The 20909-nt window shown below is 45.4% G+C and overlaps 1 protein-coding gene across 1 annotated transcript in view; it reads right to left on the reverse strand.

The window, feature by feature from the left end:
* Nucleotides 1-20909, reverse strand: part of pcx (pecanex) — a 102426-nt gene that overhangs the window by 74928 nt on the left and 6589 nt on the right. Inside the window, exons 3-10 of the mRNA XM_050192423.2 lie at nt 18499-18716; nt 14957-15109; nt 10681-10752; nt 7452-8233; nt 6974-7145; nt 4140-4409; nt 3526-3678; nt 941-1000 (exon numbers count right to left, since the gene is read on the reverse strand). Coding sequence (XP_050048380.1) covers nt 941-1000; nt 3526-3678; nt 4140-4409; nt 6974-7145; nt 7452-8233; nt 10681-10752; nt 14957-15109; nt 18499-18716 — 1880 coding nt within the window. The remainder of the gene's footprint in view (nt 1-940; nt 1001-3525; nt 3679-4139; nt 4410-6973; nt 7146-7451; nt 8234-10680; nt 10753-14956; nt 15110-18498; nt 18717-20909) is intronic.

Consider the following 20909-nt stretch of genomic DNA (forward strand, 5'->3'; position numbering starts at 1 on the left):
AGCGGTGCAAATTATGGCATGTCACAGAGGAATCTTGGTCAGAAAAACTATGAATAAAGCCAACCTAGGGTTGGTTTTATTTACTTTAGGTCTGGCAAATGATTCTTTCCCAATTTTGCAGTGGTCCCATGGGACACGTAGTCATGAGGCTTTAATCGACAGCTTTAGTTTAGCGTACGCAACTATAGCGTACGCTGTACGCTATAGTATAGCATATAGCGTATTCGGATCTCGGAGACCATATGCCGTCATTGCGGCTATCTCCTGACTGTAGCGATAGATGGCACTGACATCTCGAATATTTCTTTCATGATTAGGCTTCGGCTCGTTCGAAATGAGAAGCGATCTTGGAAACACCACAAGGTTATCCATCCATAATAACATGTCGTCGAAGCGGCCTGAGACTAAGCGAAAGCCGTTTACACAGTCATTTGCTACGAATGAAGCACATTTTACAAAAGCAACGCTAAATTCAATTCGAAGCGGGCTGCCGGGACCACAGCCATGTTTCACGGAAACTCCGCAAACAATGCAAAGACGTTAACTCTAAATCTGAGAAGTACCGCGCATACGCTATACGCTATGGGTTGTTTACGTTCTGCGCAAGCGCAGTGACAACCCGCTATTTTATAGCGTATACAATGGTATAGCATATGCTAAACTAAAGCTGTCTAATGTCCACTTTGTGCCAAATGTTTTCGGACCGAGGGATTCCAGAAAAAGCTGAACATCTCCATGGCCTCATAACATAGCCTGTTATTCCGATTTCCCTCCTGTACTAGTATGTACAAACCGCATACTGTTATATGCTTTTAATGACTGCAGTTTCCAAATGGTTTGAAAATTCAACGAGTTTTCTCAGATCACACAGTCTATAAACCATTGACACTGACTGCATCGAATCAGTTGTGCATGAATGAGCAAAGCAGTGAAGCCTGACCTTTGGAAGTTGGTGGGGAGAAGCTCGGAGGTGCCTCCTCGGCATTTGAAGCAAGCCGTCCTGAAAGAGCCAGGACAAGCAAATTGATCAAACGCGCAGGCTTCAGGAATAAAAAGAAATGCCACATTTATTCAAATCATTAGCTGACAGTTCCTTTTTTGCCTATCGCATGAGTGACGAATCTTCTAGGTCGTCTTAGACTTGCCGATTTCTTTAGGAGCCGTCAGGACTAGAAAAATGATCTCTCAAGCGAGTGTCCGAGGAGAGTACCGCAGCTGTCACTATCTGCTACCACGGCTGCGAAGTACTGCAGCTCACTGCAACGGTACGCCACTTTGACCGCACTGAATGCATGCAGTGCAAGCACAGTCACTGTTTTCTTAACATTTGCTTTCGGCAAGATGTCAGCACCAAGCATGCCAGTACAGTACCACCTACAGTGAGCTAGGGAAAGTGCACGGATGGCTCTGAACCGTTGGTAACAAATGTGATTTGCTTTTCGTGGCTGCTGTCATTTACTCTCATCTTGGTCGGCTTGCAATCGAGGAAGTCTTTTGTATTGATGGACCTTCCGAATTTGAGGTGTTGGCTTAGGGTCGAAGCCAGCCTAGATTCGAGTAAGTACGGTAAATAAAAGTAAAATAAAAAAGATTTCAAACATACAAATAAAGAAACAATAAGACAACTACGAAAGCAGAGTAATGATACAAATGCCTTGTCTCGCTTTGTTTTAGTCACTTAAGGGGGGACGCGGCCCTTGAAAACCGAAAAATCGCGAAAAAGTCGATTTTTGAAAAACCATATTTTTGGGTTGTATGTCTCATAAACTACCTGTTCTGTAATTATCAGCACCTAATTCAACCGTAAAGTACCAAAAAGAATGCTACTTTTGAGGCCACCGCGGCCCACAAAACACGCACAAATGCCGAAATGAAGTCGAACTTCGCGCGCACGCCATTCCCGGCCCATGCGGCCTGCCCACGCCATCTTGGTGTCGTTTTGACCGTGGATTCTTTATCTCTATTTTGCCGCCTTGCAAAATGGCATCGTCGGCGCGGTTGAGGCGCTATTGGCGTTTTCCCGCGATGTGATGCGGAGCGCTGATTGGCCGGAGCAGCACGTTCAAATCCCGCGGGCTAAAGCGCGCCTGCCATTGGCTGCTGCGCGGGCGGCGACGGCTGCTCAAATCCCGCGGGCTAAGGCACACTTGCCATTGGCTGCTGCGCGGGCAGCGGCGGGTGCTCCCTTTGATGCCGCGCCCGCCGCGCTCGCGTCGTTGTTGCCCCTTGCTCCGTCCGCCTCAACATGAGCTTGCAAGCTGCTCATCGCCTTGCGCTATCTTTAAGATTATTTGCTCAGCTTTTGTTTTCGCTAGTTCTCCGCTGCACGCGATGCCAGCAAAGCCCAAGACAGTGCAGATGTTCGGTGCACGGGAGCGCGATATGCGTCTTGTACGAGCATCGAACTTCCGATCTTCCGCAGCGAGTGCCGACTACGTAGACATTTCTCAGCAGCGTAACTGTGCTGTCGGTTGTCGCCAGTCGAAAATCCGACACACTGAGTGTGCCTGGAGCGGCAAGAGCTAATTAGAAGCTCTGCAGGAGCTTTCTAATAAAAAAACACATGTGTTCAACTTTAAGGCCTGTTTCCTCGGAATGGATTTTTTCTCTAGTAGTGGTGCTGGGGAAGGCGATATCTCAAGAACCGCTCTTCAGATTTGTATGCTGTTTTTTTTATTCTGTTCCTAAATGACTTTGCCAGGGGGTAACAGGCTTCTTTTTTTGAAAGCTGGTGCAGTTAATTTATAATAAGCAATTAATTTTTGATGAATGTGGTCATTACTGGCTACATCAAATTCAAGGTTGTCTTAAAATTTTTTGGAGGGGAAATTAAAGAAAAAAGCTCTTTAGCCCCCTGGGATATCTATCAAGGGATCATCACAGTGAATTTCTGCTTCCTACAATGTCCTGGCATTTCTCCAGGCTCTTCCTCAGGCATATACATGAATCACCTAGTTAGACCTCAATAACTCTGGAACTAATAAACATATCTTCATGAAACTTTGCAGTTCCTCATAGTTCGGTAGTGTGAACGAAACCTGAAAGTTTCATCTGGATATCTTAAAAAATAAAAAAAGTTCGGTCTCCAGGGTAGCCTCCAAGCTGTTTTCTTGGAAATCAGAGGTGATGGTCAGGTTGTACTGTAAACCACTATCGCAAAGCCAGTCAGCTCAGTCAAGGAGCCAGCCAAGCAGGCCAGCCAAGGCATTGGCCCAAATGCACATGTGCGTCCAGAAAGTGTCATTTCAGGTTCGTCTTGTCAAGTATTTGAAATTTTCTGCTACCAAAATACCTATTCTGAGCTGCAAGCGGCTGTGAGCAAACAAACATTTGCTCCACTGTGACCAATAGTGTCTTGGATCTTGCATTTTCAGTTTCATTGTTGCAATAGAATATCTTGTGAAGTAAAGCATTCCCAATAAAATTTAAAGTTCCTTTGGTAATGTACCTGATGATTCTTTACATCTGTGTTCATTATATTTAGGTCAACCTGTACCAAAAAAAATGTCACTGGTCCCCACTCACGGCAGATGTCCAACTCCCTCTTCAACTTCTGCAGCTCCACTTCACACTCTTGAGGGTCATTGAGGTTGAGAATGTCGAGCAGACGGCGGCTCAGCAATGACCGCACCGTCGTCCGCGTAAACGGCCCAGGAACTGGTGGGTATGCCTGTTCCCCTATAAAGGTTCAAACAAACATTGACCCAACATAGCACTTTCAGCAAAGTTGCTGTGGGAACATAAGAACAGGAGTTAATTTTGTGACGTTTAATGCCACAGCATTTCACAAAAAATAAGAATCAATTTAACTAAGCACAGTCTCAAGCTACGCTATCACCACCAGTCCAACTGAATGGTCGCTAGAAGCAAATATAATGTAAGGCTGAAAGATTCGCTAGTTTATTCACTCATGATTTCTACTGGCAAGAAACGGTTAAGAAGTGAAACAGACGGCATCTTTCCTGTCTAACCTATTCAACTTTTCTGCCGATGCACAATCATGGAGCAAATACTATACATATCTACAGTGGCATACCATGTGTCTCTGATGGCAAGATGTAGGATTTCTTTTTAATACGGTAAAGTGTCATTATGCTTGACATGGGTATAAAACAGCGTACATGTGGCCATACACTCGCCTCTGGCATCGTCTATGTACTGCTTGGGAATGGCTCCCAGAGCAGTGGAGAGGCGTCCCGAGGCACCAAGGGGAGTCATCTCGTCGGGAGACGATGGGGAACTGGCATCAGAGAGGCTCTGCTCCGATGATCCACTGCGGACCCGCATGACAGCCTCCTCGCACTGCCACGGAAGACTGGAGTCTGCATCGCTGGCCCCGATGCACGTCTCAGCTGCTTCGGCTGGTCGCTGTTGGCTGGGCTTGTGCTCCGTCTGCTCTTTGCACAGCTCTGCGAGCAGACAACACAAGACATGGTTTTGTGGCTTTGATCCCATACCTGCCAGCCTGTGAACTTCAAGATTCCTAGGACAGGGAAGCGATGAAGCAAGGGGGGGGGAATCTAACATGTATATTGAAGACAAAATCTTCTTAGCTGTTTGGCATATCTGAGACGTGGATATCTTGCAACCGCTTCCAAGAAAGAAATGTCCCTCGTAGAACTCCCGAGTATTGTAGCAAGTTGAAAGAGGTATCAAACTGTAGGTCTCAACGAGGGAAGAATAGAGAACCAATCGCAGAGAAGGTAAAGTTAACGATACGGGCATAACTAGCACCAATATAGTCAAAAAGTACACACATTACAAGTTAGCCCCTGTAAAGAGTTCACTGCTGTAGATATAGGCATGCCGAGTCAAAGCCACCGTATGGCACCCTTCTGGGAAATGGAGTGAGTTTGCATGGTCTAAGCAGGGCTCGCCAGAGGCAATAGTGTCTGAGGGGTAGCTTCGGAGATGCCCGCAAGAACCGACAATTTGTCACAGAGAGGGAAAAATTAATGATATGGGCACAATAAGTGCCAGTAGAGTCAAACATTAACCAAACTGCACCATAGACCACTATATCCAGGATTGGCATACCTGGCGTTTAGGGTCAAAAAGAAAGGTCAACCAAATGGCAACGCTAAAGAAGGCAAGGTCAACGTACTAATTGTGCGTGAAATACAATACAAATAAGATACGAAATGAATGAATAATGAACATGAACAAGAGACAGAAAAGGACAGAACAAAGAGGTATAATAAATCATAAATCCTTTCAACCACTATGTACGCCAACCTTGTCTTCTTTAGCATAGACACTTGGTTGTCCCATCCTTTTCATTTAACACCCTGAGCATGCACTTTTTATGGGAAACAAGTGCAATCTATTAACAATTATCCAATTTATTTGATAATAAGGCGAGGGTGCCCAGTTGGTGGACCCGAGAAATAGAACTAAGTATGCACCCTAATATAAGGTGATATAGAATAGCCTAGAAGTTAATCAAACTTGGCAGGAACTGTCCGAAATACCAAATAATTGGGTTGCTTCAAAGCTAAGAATTCTGGGGAAAGAAATTTACCTTATAATAGAATAATCGCAGTATTACCTTCAAACAAAACACAAGCAGAAGTGAACTTCGAACAGTGGATGTTCACAAGCAACACATTCTTCTAAAGCCGCAGTGAATATTGCAATTATTTTTCAGCGCCCAATTTGACCTGCTTCAGGAAGTTATGTAAATAAATTTGCTCAAAGCAAGTACCAATACCCACTGGTATAGAACGTCTGACGCTGCTGCAGAGAGCAGTACCTTTACAATTTTAAAAATTTGCATGCACATTTTGCAATCTTGCGCAGCCCAGTTTTTCAACAGCTTTGAAAAATTACGTGAACAGAATTCCCTTTTCGTAAAACTTGACACAACGGTGAAATCATAGAATGAGCCTGAATCCTCAAACATACCGAAAGAAACACGGGAGAGTTGGCAGGTATGCTTCGACCCTTTTACCCTAAAAGGGTCAACACATACCTGTCATACCTCGGACTTGGGGGGGTTAAAGGGGCATTGAAACAATTTTCTAAATAACCGGAGAATGGCCTCACTATTAAAGCAAATCACCTTACAGATCTCCTAGCGAAAGAATTTTTCAGATTCTTCAAGTATAAATGCAACTGGATGTAGTTATTGCACCGGTGAATGGCTATCTCTCTCCTTTGGTCTGCACTAGCGTGCTGGAAGCTGCACAGGGAAGATGGCAAATGTAGCAAGGCTCTGTCCAAAAGTAGAGTGCCTCACCAGCAACACGACTCGTGGCAGGCTCAGTGTCTACGTTATGCAGCAAGCCATTTTCTCAGCGGCCACACAGCTGCCGTGCGTAGACAGGCAGTGCAAAGATGAAATGCTTCTTCTGTCTTTTTGAGGTTGCAGACACAAATTTTTCATTTATCTGCCTCAATATCAGCAATCATAGTATTACAGAGAATGTTTTCGCAATCATGAAATAAGCTAACAGCTGTTGGTGGGCTTCGCTGCTTGCGATGACGACACTGAAATGGCAAGAGCAAGCAATTTTTCACTGTTTGCCACATGATATTGTAAATTCCGTGCTCCAAGTAGTGCATTAATATTTGGATCACATGTTTACAGGAGCCTCTTCTACAATGCAACAGAACACGAAAAAGAAGAATGCGCAAATGACAAATCTTTATGCACTAGAAAAAAAAAGTGAGGACATTTGGCCATCGTCCAACTGGGTGGAGTGAGGACACGGGACATATAGCGAAAAGTTGGAACCGTCCCGGTAAATTTGTGACAGTTGGCCACACTAGTTTAGACTGGTCGTCTTTCAAAACTCACTTTGTGCTGATTTGGATGAAGGAAGCTATTTAGGTATTACAGAAGAAAATAAGGGCCAGACATCACTTTCTTGAATATTACGCCGAAACCTCAACACCGGCACCAGTGTGAGGTACCAGTGCTCAATTACAGAAAAGGAGCGGTTAAAGCTCAGAAAAGAGGAGCAACTTTTACCCAAAGGTGCCAATGTCTTTGTCTCGTTCGCTGGTTGGCTTGTGGCTATGGCAAAAAGCCAATCCAAGCCAGCCACACTGCTACGTTCTGAGCAGGCCGGAGATGGAAGTGGTTCCGGATTTCTGGGGTTCCCTTCTAGCCATCCAGGGTACTGCTCAGGCAAGTCAAGTTCCTGCAAGCATAAAACGTGTGCATGTGTTGACATAAATGTGCAGCACTGTCATTGCTTTGGCACAATCTGAGTAAGCATCATAAAATGCAGTTCCCATGTTAAGCACAACCACAAGCAAGCAAACATTATGAACACTACAAAATCGCTGACTAACCGAATGTGACGACAGAATTGATAATGACACAAGATCTAGCACTGACTAATTATTGTCGTAGTTGTGGTTGCTAGCTCCCACTCTGGGTGCTTGCAGCTAGCCCAACCAAAGCCAAAACATTCATCGCTCTATAAAAAGGGGGATAACCTTACCTGTGGATTGCCACTGCATGGATCCAGTGGTTTGTAGATGACTGTGAAGTGGCTGCTGCTTCGATCAGATTCACCAGATGCCGACGACACGCTATCTGTCGACGGGAAACAACGGCCCGCCGCGGCATGACCGTCTGCACCACTTGACACCACTACCCCAGTCTTTTCCTCCTCTTTCTTTTCGCTGCCACGTCGACCACGTCGCTGCCTTAACGTGGCCGCGTCCAGCGAGCGGTGCCTAACCAATGACTTCATGCTGCTCGACCCACTAGATGCCGTGCTAGCCGGAGTCTCCGCAGCTGGTTGCTCCGCAATCGTCTTGATGGCGCCGTCGTTCATCAGTGGGGGCCGCGAGAACTCTACACTCCTCCGGACGTGCCGGACATTCGCTGGCACGGGGGTTGAAGAAGACGATGACCCGACGCGGATGGCCTCCAGTGAAACTGGATGAGACGGCGGAATGGAGGACCGCTGCTTCTCAGCAGCGCTGGTCTCGAGCTCGCTATGGGCACGCCGCACCAGCCAGTTGGCATCGGCATCCTCGACATTGCCGCGAAGTGCGTGACTGCTCTTGCGCTGTTGTGCTGCGCGCGCCAGCTCCGCGGCTCGGACGCTCGGGTCCTGCGACAGGAAAGCCAGCTCAACCGAGCCGGTGGCATTGCGGAGCGAGCCAGACGAGGAACCGGAAGAGAGGAAGCCGGTGCCGCCACTCCGGCGCCTGTGCTGGCTACGGGTCCGGTGGTTGTCTGGGTGCAGGGACGTCGATGAACCTGAAGCCACAGCTGCAGAAACAATGGAAAGATCAGCATTTAATTGACTGTATGTTTGGTAGGGTTTAACATACCCTATCAAAGCAACATAAACGCTACGAGAGACTCGGTAGCAGAGAGTTAACTGTTTAAAGGGACACTAAATAGAAACACCGAGTCAGTTTAGACTAATAAATTATTCTTTCAAACTTTAGTTTCATCAACTCAAAGCACAGTAAAACCTTGGTAATGTGTGCCTGCCTAAAAGGCACTAATGGTTAAAATGTAGTTGCGATGAATCTCAGACCCAGTCTCCATAGGGCCTAATGCATTGGCTGACTGCTGAAGCTTGTCGTATGACTACCGGTTAGTTCGTACCACAATCACTTTTTGTTAACTGCGCTTCCTCAATTCTTGGTGTAGCAGATGCAATGCTGTGCCGCAAAGTATTTTCTGCCTTTTAGGTAAGTACAGAGACCGGTCGACCAATGAGCCCTGCTTTGGCGTGAGTGCAGTGATGCTTTATGGATAAGCATCTGAAATGCACGGAGGCGTGGTAGCAGCCTCAGCAATGAATATAACCACTGACCAGCATAACGGTATGACTTATTGCCACCAACCTTATCGCCATAAACATCTTCGGCTATCTGCTTGACAGTGCCTAGCGCTGTAGTCAGCCTACTCCACGCTTTTAGATAAGCGATAACCCAAAAGCATCGCTATTCTTGGTCGACTTTTTGAGCAGGACTGCTTCAAGATACGCGCTGTTGGCACCACATCCGCGTGCCTCCAGGTGCAGCGTGGGCACAAAGAAAGCCCACAGCACAGACACCAAATCTGCCGGCAAACATGCCCATCAGATGAGTCACTTTCCGCTATTGTTTCACGTTTCACTTTGGCGAGACTCAGGCCCTAGGCCCGTCGAAGTGTACGACTGACAGCGCTTTTGGCATTCGGGAAATCAAAACATTCCCCAAAAGTGATCACTGGAGAAAACAGCTTCAGCAAGCGTCCCGGCAGAGCGACAAATCTTGGTGAGGATCTGTGCTCAGTAGGTGATACACGGATTGCACGGGACGATCGGCATCACACGGCGTCAGGTATGACGTTTCGACAAAGCAGTGCCGCCTTTGTTGAGCAGCAGATCACTGTAAATATGCCCATTTACACATTGGGGAAAGCCGCACAAGTTGTCTGCACAGCGGCCATGTCTACTGCTGTGTTCGCTGTCGCGAGTTTTGAGATGCTCCTTTGGTATTGCCACTGTAGTGTATTGCTTCTGCGCTAATGCACGGTCGAGCGAGAGAGCGAGAATTTTCATGTGCTTCCTAGTGCATATTTTGGCCAACGTTTAGAGCAGCATCACATTTATTTCTTTGTAGGCAACGACGGCACACATCAGGAAACACAAACTTCTACATGGTGGTTAGTGCATGCTACCGTTTAGGGCGTAGTTATGTCGCGTTCCTGCCAGGTACGCATTAACGAGGTTTCACTGTAACTGGTTCATCATTAGACAAAGAAAAGATAAGTTAAAAGCAAAGTTTTTAATCTCATGCCAAGACATCAGCACCCACAAGTCAGTATGGCAACATGGTTTCAAAAGCAATTTTTCATACCTCGGTCAACGTCGCTCAGTTTATTCTACGATTCTGCAAGAATACAACATAGTCAATCTTAACTGAATAAGTTTAACGGTGTCATGGCTAGCTAGTGTAAGAATTTCAACGTGGCGACGCCATCCATCTTCAACTTACTTTTTAAATTTTTTTCTGGCTTAGCAGGCCTCCTCCGATGGTAAGGGTAGATCTTTTTTTGTATTTTTGGGGAGTAATGAACTAAAACAACTAAAAAATTTTTTATTTGTTTTTCCTTTAGTAATTATTTTAAGGGGCACGTTGTAACGTGTAACTACAGATATGAAGCCAGCCAGAACTCAAGGCATCAGCTTTAATCAGCAGTGAAATGCACTGCTGATCCATTTATTATGTTTTTGCACGGTGTAAAGAAAAGTTGCACAGGAAATACATCAATTTGAACAGCATAGCATTTCATAGCACATTTGGGGTCCATCTTTCTCAAAACTGGTGATAGGGAAAAACTTCCTAGGGAACACTTCCTAGGAACACTTCCCTAACACTTCTCTAACTTCCTAGGAAGTTAGGGAAGTGTTAGGGAAAAGCTTCCTAGCAAAAGGTTATGCCCTGAATACTGGCTGACTTAAAATACTGCAACTACAATGCACCTCCCTAAACTTATCACCCACAAGGTTAATTAGTGAAATTTTGCTCATTTATATTCACACTGCCAATTATCATGCATATTCTGACAATATGCCACAACTGTGGCATATGTAAACTGTGAACCTTGGTCAGCAAAGATTTCATCTCAAATACTCAAATTTTAATAACGCAGCACTGATGTTTCAGAAACCAGCAGTACAACTGTGATATTATGCTGCCAGAAAGCTCCAGACTCACCAAGCTCGTCACCAGTAGACAATCCTGCTGGCGCAGGTAGCATTGAAACGGCCCCAGACTTCAGGTCCGACACTGCACAAGGGGCAACAATGCAATGAACAAGGTTCTTGCAATGACTTGCATAAACAGAAGAACCAAGTGTACATGATTCTTCCTACTAAACCACTTGCTCATTCATACTCAAGTTTTCCGCAGAGCTAGCATGCCATAGTAAGTTTAGTTTATTACTGTGTTTGCAGGCGTTCTATACTAGTTTCATCCACAATAGATTAGAAATGGGTGTCTTCAGTGGCACCGCTCAAAACATGACGATTTCGTTGCAATAAAACAGTGGCGCCATCTGTGATGGCTATGGTGAACACAATGTTTTCGACATTGCTGTGACAGATAGCACCACTGTTTTGTTGCAGCAGAATTTAAAATGTTTGGCCAGTGCTGCTGCATAGAGACAGTAAGAAAAGTGGTGGGCAATACAGAACCATCAATGTAAACACAATAACTAAATAAAACAGCTAATCACATCACTGCAACCTGTGCATAGATTATAAAATTATAAAATACAAGTCATAACAGATGCTGCAGATGGCATACAGTAAGTGAAATAAAAATATAGTTGAATGTGGTGCATAATTAAGCACATAAGTTTCAAGGAACCTAATAACATGCAAGCGTATCATATTCTGAATACATTTTTATTCTCGAGGAAATATGTTTTAGGAATACAGTAGCCAAATGATTTTCTGGACCTCACAAAATTGAAAAGCAGTACGAAAAATCAAACAGCCTGAAATATTTGTTAAGCCAAAAACAAATTTGTTAGGCATAGAGCAACCTTAAAAGATCTCTAATGATGCCCTGTCTCATACTATGCCTGAAGGCGATCAGATTTGCTTGCAACAAGAGGGCAAGGTTCCGACTGATGTTGTAGAAGCCGTGGGGCACTTTTTCGTTGCTGGGTGTACAACGGAAATAACTTCTCGTGCATGCAGCGCTTGTGCTGGGTCGGTCATGCTGGATTACACCTTCCTTGCGCTTTATGGTGCTGCACCTTCAAAATAACATCAGTGATTTTCCTAGGGGAACAGTAGGCTCCCTAGTACAGACCGGGCCTGCTCTTCTGGAGCCGTACCTTCACTCGTGCCAGGCTTTTCGCATGCTGCTCTCTGTGACTTTTCAAAAACATTTTCAATGGTTCCCTTCGAGTTAGATAAATGTTCTTCTGCAAAAACATGTGCCAAAATCGGTAGGTGGGAGCCGCGGAGCTAGCGAAATGGGAGCAAAGCAGGTACGTCCGATGTACCTTTAGTCATGGCATTATTAGGTACTCTCCCGAGGCCTTTGTTTGCCGGTTACATGTGCTCTCCTGGAGCAGTACTCGTAAAAAATCCAATCAATTATCGCGCCAAAAAAAAGCACACAGCAACGGAAAAAGCGTCCTGTGACTTCTACAACACCAGTCAGAACCTTGCCAACAAGAGATTGGCAATCTCCACCAACGGAGTTCGTCATAGCGACAGCAGTAATGAGCCATGTTTCTTCGCACCGCTTGGCACTCGCAAAAGGCACAGGAGGTGGCGCTGATCACACAAATGCGAAGCCGCATAAACACACAAATTTGCGATGTCTCTGAAACGCACCTTCTCAGTGGACACACCACAAGCAAAACAGCAACTGAAACTTAAGAAGAAGAAAAAAATACATCCCGCAGTGATTATGATGATAGTTTTGACAAAAGAAAGAAAGAAAAAAAGAAACAAATGGAGTCCCCTGGAGCATTTTGTGAGCCGAGGAAGAGCAGGCATAGCCTCCTAGATGGAATGATGGCGCGCTCTCTCTATTTATCGCATGCACCTTCTAATCTTGGACGCCATTAGAGCGAGCCACTGGGAACTAAGCCGCGCCAAGATTGGGTACGTGGCTCGGAACGAGCGATTTGGTCCAGAAAATTGAACTTTGAGGCCTAAGTTCCCCTGAAAAATCAGTCGCGAGGGTGCATTAGCTCTATGGGAACCCCGCTGGTGCATATATGAAGTCAGAAATATCCATCAAGTTTAAATTCTTGGAATCTGAAATACCGTTTGCTATTGTATTAACTCTTTTCTTACCATAAAAATATGACCCTTTTTCATGGGGCTAAGAACATTTTGTCACCATATACAATGCTTTAGCATATGATACAGCATCGTAACTTGCAGAGAGCTAGTTGGGGTTTTTAGGAGGGACACAGCTAAAGTCTCAACTTCCGACAGAAAATTTCTTTTTCTAATTTTGTTCGTTTTGCATTTCTAAACATATACAGAAGCCCCTCACCAAGTTTGGTTATTATCTACACGATAGAAAAGGAGAAAATTAGCTTTTATTTACATCGTGACGGCACAGATTTCATATTGAAAGCGCCTATGAAACCGTATTCAAGATGTGGCCACGGAGTGGGAGGAGTGCCTAACAAAGAGTCAATTTACTCACCAGAAAGTTTGATTTTCAAGCTTTCTAGCAATGAGAGACTTTCTGTTATGCTTTTTAGTGATGAGAGGCTTTCTGTTGGGAGTATCAAAAAGCTCTCAAAACAAAACGAAATAAAGGCACATTTTTGGCCACAGCTTGTCTGAATTGCCTGCCGAACCGAAACTGAAGCTTGGATTGGTGGAAATGAGATACATGAGATTCCATTTTTCCCGCCTGCTAGGTTTAGGTGACCTACTTGATTTTCATTATTGTCAGCGCTAGTCATTCGTATTGCTCTTGATTTTTTTGCTAGCTCATTGTGATCGGCAGGTAGCCGCCACTGCGGTTAGACTATGCCCGCCAAGAAGTCTTCGACACAGAAAAGCTTCAGAATGCTAAAAAGCACTGCAAAACAGAAGCAGTTGCCGCTGAGCGGCGCCAAGCTGAAGAGGGTCTATTCCATGCAGCAGGGATGTTCAACTGATCATTGTTGCCGGGAGGATAAAATGGTGTGTTATGAAGCTTTTGAGTTGATTTTTCTCAGTTCCCACTTGTTGGCCAATTCTCACTTTTGGGAACATCATTGTTTCGAAACTACAATGACGAAAACTGTTTGCAAGATCATTTTTAGGCTAAAGATTTGTGAGGTACAAGAAGTGATTTGATTTCTAGAGAAGAGGGCATACACTTGCTAGCGATTGCCGCTATCCTGTAACATAGGGCGCCAATTATAAAGAAAGGATTTTTATAACTTTATAATTTTTAAACAATATTTTTCCGAAAGTGACACACTCATTTGCTCAATGGGACATGAATAACTTTTTTCTCATTTGCGCTATGGTAATTAAATTTTTTACATGTTGTAATGACAAGACGGAGCATTCTGCCGAATTTTGTTAAAACTGGCATGTTGGTTCAAAAGCTTACCTTTCGGCCCCGTATCTCCCCTTATATGCATAGGTTGCTAGAAAAACTGTTTAAGAGATAATTACAAGAAATTTGTAAGGTTGGAAGTTTCCTGGCCACTTGAATGAAAAAGTCAATATATCTACAAAATATCAATGTCAAAAGAAATTTAGAATACAGTTGATTTACGTTATTTGAACCTTGATGGGACCAACAAAATTAAATTTACTGAGTTACTCAGCTAGTCAAATAATGCTGAAACACACCTCCTGCTTCACTTGGCAGTATTTTTGCAATTTTGACACGACACCAAATCTTAGAAGCAGCCAGTATTTTTTTAGCTCGAAGTTGAAAACATACAACAGGACATTAATGCCCCAAAACAAAATAGAAAGATAACATGCACCCGAATTTTGTAAGAAAAATGTAGGCTACCTCCAAATTCTGGAACTGAGAAGTGAAACCAGCAAAGTTTACCTCCGGATAGTGGAATTTTTTACTCTTAATGTCCACCATCATCATTTTCATACAGTACTTCATCACTGTCTATGGACCGCAAAGTGTCGTTCTCCGTATGTTCCATCGCGGATTTGATAATCCACATTTTCAAACAATTAAATTATGGGGTTTTACGTGCCAAAACCACTTTCTGATTATGAGGCACGCAGTAGCGGAGGACTACAGAAATTTCGACCACCTGAGGTTCTTCAACGTGCACCTAAATCTAAATATACGGGTGTTTTCGCGTTTCACCTTCATCGAAATGCGGCATTTTCAAACAACTTCACAACAATCAGAAATGGGGTGGTGGCCCATGCCTAGACTAAATACTTCGTAAGTTCATGCTGTGACAAGTTCAATTCTCAAAAACGTCAAACACATGATATTTGCTTTTACGTAAGCAAAAGTCAGCTGGGACACCCACCTTCCTTCAACACTTCATCAACAAGCCCAAAGTCCGGACTCCCTGGCCCTGGAGCCGCTGAGCCAGTCCCGTGAAATCCCCTCTCCTGTTTACCGGAGGCTGAGCCACCTGAACTGCCTGAACTGTTCCGATGGTGCACGTCCACTTGGAGGTCTGGACAGTGACGGAACACAGAGGGCCAAAGGGATCGATTACAGATGCTCCGACATTCCCTTATGGTCAACACACAGAAGCCCAGTCCAATGCCTCCTTTACTAGATGCCTGCCGCGCTGTCCGGTATGCTCGGTTCCATGCCCTCTCCCTTTTCTCGTCTCCGCGAAAAGGCAACGAGCGCCTCTCATGGCAAAAGCCTGCAACTTATATCACGTGCTACGGCCTCTGCGATTACCATGGCATCTGTCATCATCTCGGAGGCCTGCGATAACGCTCACTAACAGACGCCCGCTCATACAACGCACCGGCGGAAGCATTCAGCCGCCGCTGCCACATCCGTCGGAAGTTGAAAAGGCAACGAGCGCCGCCTCGCGAAATTTATGCTGAACTAAGGGAACCGCTGCTACAATGGGAAAGCGAGCAACACGGCGGGCATCTGGTAAAGGAGGCATTGCCCAGTCAAGCAAGTGTGTGGCAAGCAATTAGTTCAAACCACCGAAATAATGATGCCTAAAACGTACTGCATACATGTTGAGACACCTCTGACTGAATTTGTGCTCCAAAATTTGTTATTATGCTCAAAATGTGCTACTATAAGAAGGAGCTAGAACACAGTATTTGGGGGAGGGGGGCTCTTGTTTGCGACAACAGTATGTGATCATGTTGTGGACACCCATGTTTAGTTCGTTTTAAATTTCAATCCGGCAAATTTCTCAAGTGGTTGCGAATTTTCTAAGCCCACCTGCCATGTAACAGCCGACTATGTTACTGCACCTGAGATATCTTTTACAAATAAAGCACTGAAAATTCAATTACAGTAAAAGCTCGTTAACTCACTACTCGTTAATTCGAAATTTCGGATAATTCGAAGTAGTCGCCGCGGTCCGTCCAACAATGTATTGAAAGCAATATGTAACACATCCCGCTTATTCACACTGAAATCCGCACCGCCACCGATAATTCGAACTCCGCATCATCGTGGATGGGGAGGGTGCTAGTGCGCGGGGGCACGCTGGCGTCGCCGCCCGGGTCGCGCAGCCTTGCTTTTTCGATCAGCGGCAAGGACGATAACACCGTCGCCGCGCGCAGTCGTCTTTGGGCACATTCACACCGGCGACTTGAGGAGGTCGCGCGACCATTTGCGACTCGCAATCAAAAAGCGACCGAAGGCGACTGATGCTCACACCGGCAAGCCCGGCTGAGCGCGACCCGCAAGTCGCAATCCCGGAGATTATCGTTCTCAGCGAGAACTCTCGGAATCTACGCGGAATTTGAACGCGACGCCGGAGGAGGCCGGATGTAGACACACGAAAGATCACTTCCGGTGCGCCGCTAATTGGTTTATCAGTTTTGCGACCATGGTCGCGCGACTGAAAAATCGCGCAGAGAGCGACTGGCCCAAAATGGTCGCTTTTCAAGAAAGGCGACCGTTTGCGACCATTTGCGACTGGTCGCTTTGCGACCAACTTGGTCGCGCGACCACTGTCAGTCGCCGGTGTGAATGAGCCCTTTGTGTACGACCTTGCGAGGGTGAGCCGGCGAACGCGGCTCAATCTCGCGTGCGGTGAGGCGGAGAAGGGGAAGGTGGGGCGGAGCGCGCCCTCTCTTGTCGCGCGCGAGGCAGGGGGGTGAGGCGAGGGAGAGACGGGAGGACGATCTTCGGCGGCTGCTGCTTACGGCGCGGCCATGCGGGCGCCGCATCTTGAAAGCGATCTGCGACGTGGCCTAAGTGCGCGCCCGCGTGGGCCTCATCTTCAAAGCGATCCGCGATGTTTGCTGAGTGCGCGCAGTGCCTGCCGGTAGCTTCGTATGCACTGTGCTTTCTACGTTTCGTTCGCGTTGAAGCGAGAGCTGTACGAACGTCAATTCGCTCGCTGCTCCTGCTGCGTGTTTTCACTCCAGCGAGTTTCCGCGGTCATCGAGCGAGATGCGTTCATGCTTACCTGTGCGCGCGTGACACAGTGCTTGTTAATTTATTTAGTAAGCGAATGCTTACAGGTTTATACGGCCGATAAAACTATTATCGTTACTTCGTATAGCTATCTACTCATTTTCTATCGCAATCGATGCGTCGCTTTTCGCGCGAGTCTGCGACATTTTTTTTTTCTCCGCCCCAGTCAGCGCTACGAACGCGCGGATGGAGCAAGAGCCATTCCGACGTCGGGCGCGTCGGACCACGCTGGCCGCGTCCGGTTACGTTGGCTGCGCCAGTGCTTAGAAGCATAGACGTTGTTCACGCCAACGTGACGTAGCGTGTGCGCGCGTGCTCACGCCACGTCTGACTATATACGCGCCTTAACCGAGCGATTTTTTGTCTGACTTTCATTAGTTCGAATTTTGTATAATTCGAATTTTCATAGCATCCCAGCGGAATTCGAATTAATTAGCTTTTACTTTATAAGGTTTAATTTCCTAAAACTGCACAGAGGGTTATAGGGGATGCCACATATAAGTCGGGGGGGGGGGGGGGGTCGTCACAACCTCGTTCCAACTGTTTTTTTAAAGCACACCAATGCCTAAGAACATGAGCATTTTTGCACTCTGCCCCACTGGAATGCAACTACTGCAGTAGGGAATCGAACCCACAGCCTCATGGTCAGCAGCAATATGCCCTTGCCAGTGAGCCAACATGGCAAGCTGAGAAATGAAATGGAATCAAAATTTGTTGATGCAGGAAAACTTGACAAGAAATTGTTGATATGTTCTACTGTTGTATCTTTTCAATGATTACGAGGAAGCAAGATATGTGTCAAAACTAAATGTAGTACCAGCAGGGTGAAGTGGCACCTGAAGAGGGATGTGCATCTATAGAATTTACTCATGCAAGACTCGTCCTTTGTTTAGTGGAATCGTGGCAGGGCACAGCTCTTTACACAAGTATGACCACGCACATGCCCAATAAACCATGGACAATATTAGGAACCATTGACAACATGCCCTACACACACATTTATTCCCCATTCATCACCACTGATCAAGTTCCATTTTATTCTTCATCGCTCCCGCTGTCAATGTTACAATCTTGTCAATCTTGTGAATCAATGTCAATCTTCATTGGAGCTAGCTATTTTGTAAAGCAATTTTTGTGAAACATTTCCAAGTTTATGACCTACAAAGTCGGGGTGCAAGCCTTACATAAGTGCCCATCTTGCGAGTAAATACAGTATATACTAACATACCCATATTCCAGCTCTCAAGGACAGTCACCTACCAGCTACTTTCCTGCCAATCTCTTTTTGCATCCGTGCCATAGACTGGCTTTCTTTTTTCAGCCACTTCTGAAAATTTCACAGCCATTCTTTTATATGTATATATATATATATATATATATATATATATATATATATATATATATCTGCCAACCCTGATACCAGTGTCTGTCACTCACCGATTCCGCAGACACCAGTGTGTGACTTCATCTCGAAGTCATCGGAGCGGGCCAGCCGCCCCAGCAGCTCCATGGAGGCAGTGGAAGCCACCGCGCTGCCCGGGTGGATCTGGGCCTGGGCCCCATCATTGAAGGAGTTTCGTGAGCTGCATTGCACGGGTGGCGTCTCCTCATCCGGCCGCTGCTTCAGGACGGCCATTTCAATGTGCTCCGAATCCCTGCACCGGGCACCCCGTCGTCATCAGTCTAGTTAAAACAATGCCTTAACCTGAATGAGCTGGTTCACCTTGCTTTACAGCGTTTATGGTGCTTTAACAGCATCAAATACAATTACAGAGAACAGGACAGGCATATAAATGCCAACTGCAATGAAATTTCACCTTGAATAAACATGTTATTAAACAAGCAATGGAACAGATATGGAAGCAATCGAGGTAATGCTGCAGGGATGGTAATTGTCAAATTTCACAGGGAAGCTTTTAAAGGAAGTTTCACAAAGGCTTTCATGCGGTGGCAATGCGGTCAGTCATCATCATCATCAGCCTGGTTACGCCCACTGCAGGGCAAAGGTCTCTCCCATACTTCTCCAACTACCCCAGTCATGTACTAATTGTGGCCATGTCGTCCCTGCAAACTTCTTAATCTCATCCGCCCACCTAACTTTCTGCCGCCCCCTGCTACGCTTCCCGTCCCTTGGAATCCAATCCGTAACCCTCAATGACCATCGGTTATCTTCCCCCCTCATTACATGTCCTGCCCATTTCTTTTTCTTGATTTCAACTAAGATGTCATTAACTGGCTGGTCAGTATCAAATGTCAAACCCCCAGCAATGCAACCTGCAACCAGGGCATCGGTGAGAATGTGCCGCCATATGCCCACACTTCAATGCAGGAACGTGCATTAGTTATAATGAAGAGTACAGAAGCACTAAGCTTGGATATAGTGAAGCATTTGAAAAGGATAGGGCATAGCAAAGGCACTCCTTCGGATAACTGAAGAATTTGCGAAGTCTTGAGTAGATTTTGGGCAGTGGCAGCCCGTAGGAATTCAAAGGGTGCAGTAACTGCCTTACACAGCTTCGCTTCCCTTGTTGTATGAGCTGCTTGGACTGACATACACCTGAGAAAGTTTCTTTCTTACTGATAATTACTGAACAGCACCTCACCAGATGATGCAGGCACCTAGTAGTTCAAACAGACATGACGCAGTTACATATACTATGTACAGAAGGGTCTGTTCTTAAAGGGAACACCTAGCTGGCAATATGGCCAATAGAACTGAAGAACTACTACTTTAATGAGAGAAAAAAGAAATGTCTGACGGGTCATGTCAGGCTGACATTTCCACATTAAAAGATAATGTACATGCCTTCAAGCCACAATTTAGATGTAACAATGCAACAAATCACTAAGTGAATGTAGTCTTTAACCCCAAACCACACTGCACATCATGTTTCCATTATATGATTGGGAGAGGGTAATCAATCTTGTAGAGGTATTCATACAAACCAGTCAATCAGTGGTCATTCTGTTCACTGTAATGCCACCTGGTGCTGAAGAGTGATGGCGACGGCCTCTCTTCTCTTCTACTTTATGCCAAGAGTTAGGCCCACATTTGAATCAGTGAAAGCCATCCAGAATTTGAGGAGATAAAAAGACTCGTTAAGCCAAGGAAATACACTACAAGAACATTTCCTAGCCAAAAGTTGTTGAATGCCAACCTGTCCAAACACCACGACAGGTAAATGGAGAATTTCGCAAGTGTCTCGGCAAAGCTACAAGCTTGAATCCGCTTATATAATAAACAAAAAATGTACCAGACGATAGTAAATGACAACTTAAGAATTCAGTGGCATTTACACCACTGTCCCACTCACAGAATTTGTACAGATACACTCATTTCTGTGATGTCTTAATTATAGTGGAAGCAAACTTCTGTCAATGTCATTGTCTCGCATAAACTGTTTTGGACATCAGTGGTACAGGGAGCCAGTGCAATGTAGTGTTGCGGATGGAGCTTGTAGAGTAGAAACTTGTTAATATCAAGTAGCAACTGATGTGAAAATACATTCATCATATGCAATAATCGTTAAAAGTGCACACACTTACATTGGTGGCTAAGAATTCGAGATTTAGTCAATGCGAAAGACATACAAGTGTGTGGTGCCTCTGATGGACCAACAAGGGGTCTCTCCTCAAGTTCGATAGCCCAACGGTGGCTTGCCATGCTGATACATGGCACATAAACAGTGCTGAATTAGAAATTAGCTTTGCACCATAGTAACCACATGGGCTCAGCACTTGTGCTAGCTGGTTGCGAGCCAGCCAAGCCATTGGCCAAAATTTGCATGTACGTCCAGAGTGCACCATTCCAAATAGTTTTTGCCAAGTATTTGACATTCTTGCTACAT

This window comes from Dermacentor andersoni, chromosome 10, assembly GCF_023375885.2.
Source record: "Dermacentor andersoni chromosome 10, qqDerAnde1_hic_scaffold, whole genome shotgun sequence".
NCBI classification, from domain to species: Eukaryota; Metazoa; Arthropoda; class Arachnida; order Ixodida; family Ixodidae; genus Dermacentor; species Dermacentor andersoni.